This window comes from Leptonychotes weddellii, chromosome 14 (genome assembly GCF_054177405.1).
Source record: "Leptonychotes weddellii isolate Sample4059 chromosome 14, ASM5417740v2, whole genome shotgun sequence".
Taxonomy (NCBI): Eukaryota; Metazoa; Chordata; class Mammalia; order Carnivora; family Phocidae; genus Leptonychotes; species Leptonychotes weddellii.
Genome location: NC_138382.1, coordinates 68,067,152 through 68,073,966, shown reverse-complemented (window position 1 = coordinate 68,073,966; position 6,815 = coordinate 68,067,152). Strand labels below are relative to the sequence as shown.

General features: G+C 54.2%; 1 protein-coding gene across 1 annotated transcript in view; it reads left to right on the top strand.

Annotated features, from left to right (window-relative positions):
• Positions 1-1,584: 1,584 nt before the first annotated feature.
• Positions 1,585-6,815, top strand: part of LOC102738070 (PHD finger protein 19-like) — a 5,768-nt gene continuing 537 nt past the window's right edge. The window contains exons 1-6 of the mRNA XM_081804086.1: positions 1,585-1,971; positions 2,057-2,257; positions 2,733-2,814; positions 5,505-5,600; positions 6,110-6,210; positions 6,725-6,810. Coding sequence (XP_081660212.1) covers positions 2,072-2,257; positions 2,733-2,814; positions 5,505-5,600; positions 6,110-6,210; positions 6,725-6,810 — 551 coding nt within the window. The 5' untranslated portion in view covers positions 1,585-1,971; positions 2,057-2,071. The remainder of the gene's footprint in view (positions 1,972-2,056; positions 2,258-2,732; positions 2,815-5,504; positions 5,601-6,109; positions 6,211-6,724; positions 6,811-6,815) is intronic.

The following is a 6,815-nucleotide window of genomic DNA, read 5'->3' as shown; positions in this document are numbered from 1 at the left end:
GCTTGGCGTCGGAGCGACCGAAGAGAGGAGCGCTTGAACCCGCCGGGGGTACCTCTGCAAGTTTTTTTTTTTTCCCTCCCGAACACCCTTTTTTAAAAAGCCAACGGCCGCCCTGGGAGAGGCCCCGGCGCATGAATCATCCTCGCTTCCTGCCCCCGCCCGGCCCCGCGCTCCGGGTGCCGCGGATTTGAACTGGACGCCGACGGGAACCCGCAAACAGGCATTTCTTTGCAGATGGGTTTGAATCAGCCAATCACAGCCCGCGGGGGCCCGCTCCGGGAGGATGGAGGCGCGGGGAGGGGGCCGCCACCCGGGGGCCCCCGCCCGGCCAGTGGGGGCGCGGCGACCGGGCCGGCTCCCAACGGCGCGGCAGGGGGAGGAAGTGTCAGTTTGTGAACCTGCCGCGGCCCGGGGCCCAGGCCCGGCGGGCGGGGACTTCACAGCGCCCGGGAGCCAGGTGGCAGGGATTCGGAGCGCATACCCTGCCCCAAGCCTGCGGTGCTCTGCCGTACAGAAAAGGGCAGAATGGGGGTGTGGGGTGGAGGGGAACATGGCCCCAGTGTCGTCTGGGGAGCCAAGACCCCAACAGTGCCCTGTCCGCCCCAGGGCCACTGAACAGGCACACACATGTATTTAATTTCACATATCCATTGACACACTGCCGCAGACATCATGAAACACAATCTCACAAGGGTTCACACGCACTGACACAGCAAAACACACGGGACTCTCTCCCTGTCTACAAATAATAAACACCAGGTGCCCCGTGCCATGGCAGAGAAGGAGGGGACCAGAGTCGGGGGTGCAGGGAACAGAGCAAGGCTGTGTTTGGCTGGAGAGTGTGGAGGGGCACAGAGCCAGGTTGAGCCCAGAGAGGGGAGGAGGGGGCCTTGGGGAAGGCTTCCAATGCCTGCGAAGACACTGCGGAGTCACAGAAGGATTCTGGAAGGGATTAATAAGAAAGGGAGAAATAAGAAAGAATTGATGGCCCTGTGGAAGAGTCTGGTGGGGAGACAAGAAAGCAGGGAGTGACCTGCACTGGGTGCTGGTAGTCTCATTCCCCATCCCAGCACCCGGCATAAGTGAGCACAAGGCTCGGGAAACAGTTATTGAATGAATGAATGGCCCAAGCGAAAGAGAGGCCTGAACTCAGACCAGGACAGGGACGTGGAAAAGAGGGGCCAGATGCCAGAAATCCATTGGGCTTGAAGTTGGCCAACTGGCAACTCACTGGTTGGAGAAGTCTGAAGATGCCCAGGGTTTCTGGGGACCATTAGTGGTCCCATTAGCAGGAAGAAGAGAGCAGTAGGGCAGTAGCATGTTTTATAGGATGGTGAGAGAGACAGGTGCCGAGAGGGTGGCTTGTGTTGACTTACCTGCTTGCAGCACATTCGCATTTGAGTAAAAGCATAGAGTGAGTTTAAATGTCCCAGAAATGTGGTTTCCATTAAATCACCCCATAATTGAGAGCAGAAAGGGGGATTATGGAAGACATAGGTGGACCGTCTATACCCGTTCGCAAACCATCTAGGAGTTTTCCTTCCTAGGTGAGTTTCCTCTGGCCAGATCTCAGGGCAGGGGTTGGGTGGGGGGAGTAGGAGGTTAGCGAAGACTTCCCGCTGCTCCCCTGGAGAAGACCCTCCACTCAGAGAACATGTTTGCTTAAGGGATAAAGCTTCAGGCTCCTAAGTTTGGGAGTTCAGGCCTCCTGGGCAGGGAGACTGCTCTGTGGTTGGTTGAGAGATTCGTTCTCTTTAGAAGGCAGCATGGTATGGGTGGGAAGAGAGCAGGGTTAGAGTCAGCCTACGTGATTATGAGCCTTGCCTTGGCCTCTGCCCCACTGGCCACTTTCCCTTGCCAAACCTCAGTTTCTCTGTCCATAGAATGGGAATAAGAATGTCTCCCTCACAGGGTTGTCACGAGGATCCTGTGAGATAATCAAAGTGCCTGGCCCGTAGTACCATAGGCTGTGTAAGTGGTAGTCCCCTTCCTTTCCTGGATGGACTGCTGGAGCAGGGGAGCGAGGAGTGAAAACCCTCTTCTCTTTCTCTTCCAGCGTCAGGGGAAGCTGATGGAGAATCGCGCTCTGGATCCAGGGACTCGGGACTCCTATGGTGCCACCGGCCACCTCCCCAACAAGGGGGCCCTGGCAAAAGCCAAGAACAACTTCAAAGACCTGATGTCCAAGCTGACGGAGGGCCAGTATGTGCTGTGCCGCTGGACCGATGGACTGTATTACCTCGGGAAGATCAAGAGGGTAAACCTTTCCTCCCTGGCCCTAGGTCCCAGGTGCAGCCTCTGGCCTGGGCCTCCCTTCATGCCCCTCCTGCTCAAAAGATGACCGTGGAAGGAACCAGAACCTGCTTTTGCAGGTGCCATCCTTAGGGCCAACACCGTCCAACCAGGTCTTTAGAATAGAGCTCTGCGAGCCTACAGAACAAAACAAAATCAGGCTGGAGGTTATCTCAGATGACCACCTGGCCTGTGCTATCCTCTGCACTCCCACCAAGTTGTGGTCCCCGGGCCCCGGACTGCGGCCCCAGGGACTGGGTGCACGTTACCTCTGGAACTGCTGTCGTCCTTCCCCTTCCAGCCTAGCTCTGACTTCTGGGCCACAAGGAGCGGGTGTAATCCCTCTGTCCTGTGGGGACAAAAATAGGAGAGGAAGACCATGTCCCAATGGCTTTTCCCCAGCCACTGTCTCACGTTGCCCCTCCCTCTCCGTGCCCCAGGTCAGCAGTTCTAAGCAGAGCTGCCTTGTGACTTTTGAAGATAATTCCAAATACTGGGTCCTGTGGAAGGACATACAACATGGTGAGTACTCCTGAGAGCTCGGGGCTCCCCTGCCCCATCCCTGGCCCTCTCTCCTCCTCGACTTCCATGTTTTTTCCTTCTCTCCTTCTCTCTGGTACTCCTGGCATCTGGCCTTGTCCATGGAGCCCCGTCCCCCCACAAGCCCACCTGAGGGGATAAGATGACTAGTTGTGTGTTTACATGGAAAGGCACTTCTGACATCCGTCGTGCCCTTGATCACTCCCACGTCATGAGGGAGGCAGTCAGGTGGAGAAAGTGGCTTGGGAAGGCGCCGGGAGAGCTGGGATGGCATGTCATCCCCTGCTGCACAAAGCTGGGGATCAGTCTGGGGCTAGGAACGGGGGTGGAGGGGAGGGGCCCACGCAATCAAAACTGGCACCCCTAGATGTGAGCGCAGTGTGCCCTATCCACGTGTGAAGAAAACTAGTGGAAGCAGCCCTGGCCTAGGTGGGAAAGTCAAGAAAGCAGAGCTGGACCAGGCAGGGTGAAGATGGACATGCCTGGACGGAGCTGGACCGGCTTCGAAAGGGAGCCGGGTTGAGTGCCATCCCTGCACGCAGAGAGCTGACATTTTCCCACTCTGGCCACCACTCCCCCTTCCCACGGACACGACAGACACCACTCAGCAGTCCCAACACTCATACATTTCCAACATGGAGCTCCAAGTTTAGGTTCAGTAGATCTTGCGCCAAGTTTCAGCTCTGCAGCTTGCTAGCTGCACGTCCTTGGGCAAGTGACACCACTTCTCTGAGCCTCAGTTTCTTCATCTGAAGAAAGGAGGTGATGACATTAGTGACCTCGCGGGGTGGTGACATGAGACCCCAAGTATAGCACTTAGCCCAGCGCTGCTGAGTTATAGGGAGGCACTTCCTAAAGAATTTGTTACTGTAAGAAAGGATTTCAAGGAGCCTGCCAAGTAGAGGCCACAGAACCCAGCCAGTTCGTAGAGGTTCCAAACCATCCCTGTCTCCAAGGTGTGGTGGCTGATGCAGACGTGGAGACTCTTCTCCAAGCCCCCCTCCCCCTGCACTCTCAATTTCTTCTACAAAGGTCCAAAGCGATGAGGAGCTCTTCTCTTGAGTTGGAGGCATAGGGAGCCAGCAGGTGAAGAAAGATGCCTTAGCAGACATTTGAGTAGAGACTCACCGTGTGCCGGACACCCCGGATGTGCTACAGGGCTCACCTGGGGAACAGCTTGTCTCCCCAGCCAGATAACTGTGCCTCACAGGCAGGATGGTGCCCCTTTGGCATCACCCAAGTTACGAAAGCACAAGGCTGAGTAAGCTGGAGTTATTGATTACTTAATTAAGCTTCCTACCTTATTGGCTGACATCAGTGGCTTACTTCCTTAAGCCAGTGAGGGCTTACTGCGACCCACAGTTGCATATTCAGGAATAAGAGGCAAGAGACCATGTATTCAACAGATGTGTCTTGAACACATTATGTGCTACACAGTGTATAAGGTCCTGGGGACATAGTGATGAGCAGATACCATTTCTGCTCTTAAAAAACTTTCAGTCCACTAGGGGGAACAAGACAGAAACATGTATCAGAATGTGTTAATTTATTCACTCAAACCTTTCACACATAAACACACATATTCTTTTTTTTTTTTATTCTTATGTTAATCCCCATACATTACATCATTAGTTTTAGATGTAGTGTTCCATGATTCATTGTTTGGACCCTGTGGTCCATGCAGAACACACATATTCTTTAACAATAACCAAAAAAAAAAAAAAAACTAAGAAAAAAAGATGAGAAAGAACCTGTAGATTAAAAGCAGTTGAGCATACCTAAAATTGTTATGACATTTTTATTTAACAGCTGGAAATGTGAACACTAATTGAATTTGTTGGTGATATTAAGAAATAGTTTTTAGTTTTTAGGTGCAATAAAGGCACTATAGTTATGTTAGGTTTTTTTTAAAGGGATCCTAATCTTTCAAAATTACATACTGAAATATTTTCAGAAAATGGTTAGGTATCTGGGAATTGATTCAAAATAATACAAGAGGGGGAAGTGGGTAGGAATGTAGTCAAAACAAGATTGGCTATGAGTTCTTAATTGTTGATAAGAACATGGAGTTTCATTATAACATTCTATTATTGTTAACATAAAAAATGTTTAAGAGGGGCGCCTGGGTGGCTCAGTCGTTAAGCATCTGCCTTCGGCTCAGGTCATGATCCCAGGGTCCTGGGATCGAGCCCCGCATTGGGCTCCCTGCTCGGCGGGAAGCCTGCTTCTCCCTCTCCACTCCCCCTGCTTGTGTTCCTTCTCTCGCTGTCTCTCTCTCTGTCAAATAAATCAATAAAATCTTAAAAAAAAAAAAAAAAAGAAAACAAGAAAATTAAAAAAACATGTTTAAGAAACAAACTAAATTAGGCAGAAGAGGCAGCATGATGTGGTCAGAAAGAACAAAGGATTTGATGTCAAACAGCCACGGGTTCAAATCTGTCTCCTATTTAATTTCTGGGACTTAACCGCTCTGAGCCTCAGTTTTCCCATCTTTAGAATGGGCTAATGATACTAGGTACCTCAGAGTGGTTGGGGAGACTCAGTGAGTGGGCCCGTGGGGCCCAGTGCCAGGCTCTGCACTGAGTAGAGGCTCAGTACCTGGAAGGTGAATTTTAAACTCTTCTAATTCCTGTGAGCTGGAACTGACCCTGGAGGACCTCTCTCCCTTTCAGCTGGCGTTCCTGGGGAGGAGCCCAAGTGCAACATCTGTCTGGGGAAGACGTCAGGGCCACTGAATGAGATCCTCATCTGTGGGAAGTGTGGCCTGGGTGAGTGTGGTGAGCAGGGCACAGAGGAGGCTCCGACCTGCGGCTCCCCACCCCCACTGGCCCAATGGGCAGGCCTTACTGTTGGGATCTCAGCCGGCTTCCTATTTCTGTTGGAGCTCCAGAGTGACAGGGAGCAAGTCTCTGGAAATGAGGGCCCAGGGAGGTGACCCCTGGGGGGAGCTGGGGCTTCTGGAAAGTGAGACAAGGTGTGCAGGTTGGAGCTCCCCCTCTCCCAGTAGAGAGGAAGGGTGGAGAGATGGAGCACGGAGGCTGAAGCCAGACTGTGGGGAGGGGGTGCCTCCCCCCGCTGGGGCCCAGGCTGTCTTTGAGCCGCCTGCTTGGACACCAGCTTGGCTGCCTTGGTGAGCATCGCCCCCCAGTCCCCAAGGAGCCGGCAGGCATAAGGCTCCTCCGACTCGCGGCCGCCCTCCCCAGCCCCGTGGCCTTTGGGCTGGCTGGCCTGGGGCCGCTGCTCCCCGCGGGCACTCACCAGCCCCCCTGTGCTGTAGGGTACCACCAGCAGTGCCACATCCCTAGAGCGGGCAGTGCGGACCGGCCCCTGCTCACACCTTGGTTCTGCCGACGCTGCATCTTCGCACTGGCTGTGCGGGTGAGCCCTCCGTCCTTGCAGTCCCTGCCTTTCCCCACTTCGTCGGGAAGCCTAGACTCCCTGGGTTCAGGCCGGACTGCAGGTCCCAGAGCCTGGGCTTTGGAGGCAGACAGCGCTGCTGCCACTGGTGGCAAGTGCTATGTCCTTGGCCAGGTCCCTTAGCCCCCCGCGCCTGTTTGCTCCACAAATGGCAGAATGGATATGGGTTTGGTGCCAGGGGTAGGCGCTTTGCTATCAACAGACAAAACCCATGGGAGCACCCCCACTCAGTACACACTGGTTATTATCGTTACCTGTATTGTTGCGTGTTAACACTGTTACTAAGAGAGCCTTCTGGGATGGAGAGAGGATAGATTCGGGATCGATGAGAAAAAGCTTCTTGCGCTTCTGACTACACTGGAGTATCCGCGGGTCCGCGGGGTCAGCATGTCCCCTGCTAGCCACCCCGCCCTCCCCTCAGCCACCAACCCCTGCCGGGACCCCGCGGCTGAGCCGGACCCACATCTCCCCGCAGAAAGGCGGCGCGCTGAAGAAGGGCGCCATCGCCAGGACGCTGCAGGCCGTGAAGATGGTGCTGTCCTACCAGCCCGAGGAGCTCGAGTGGG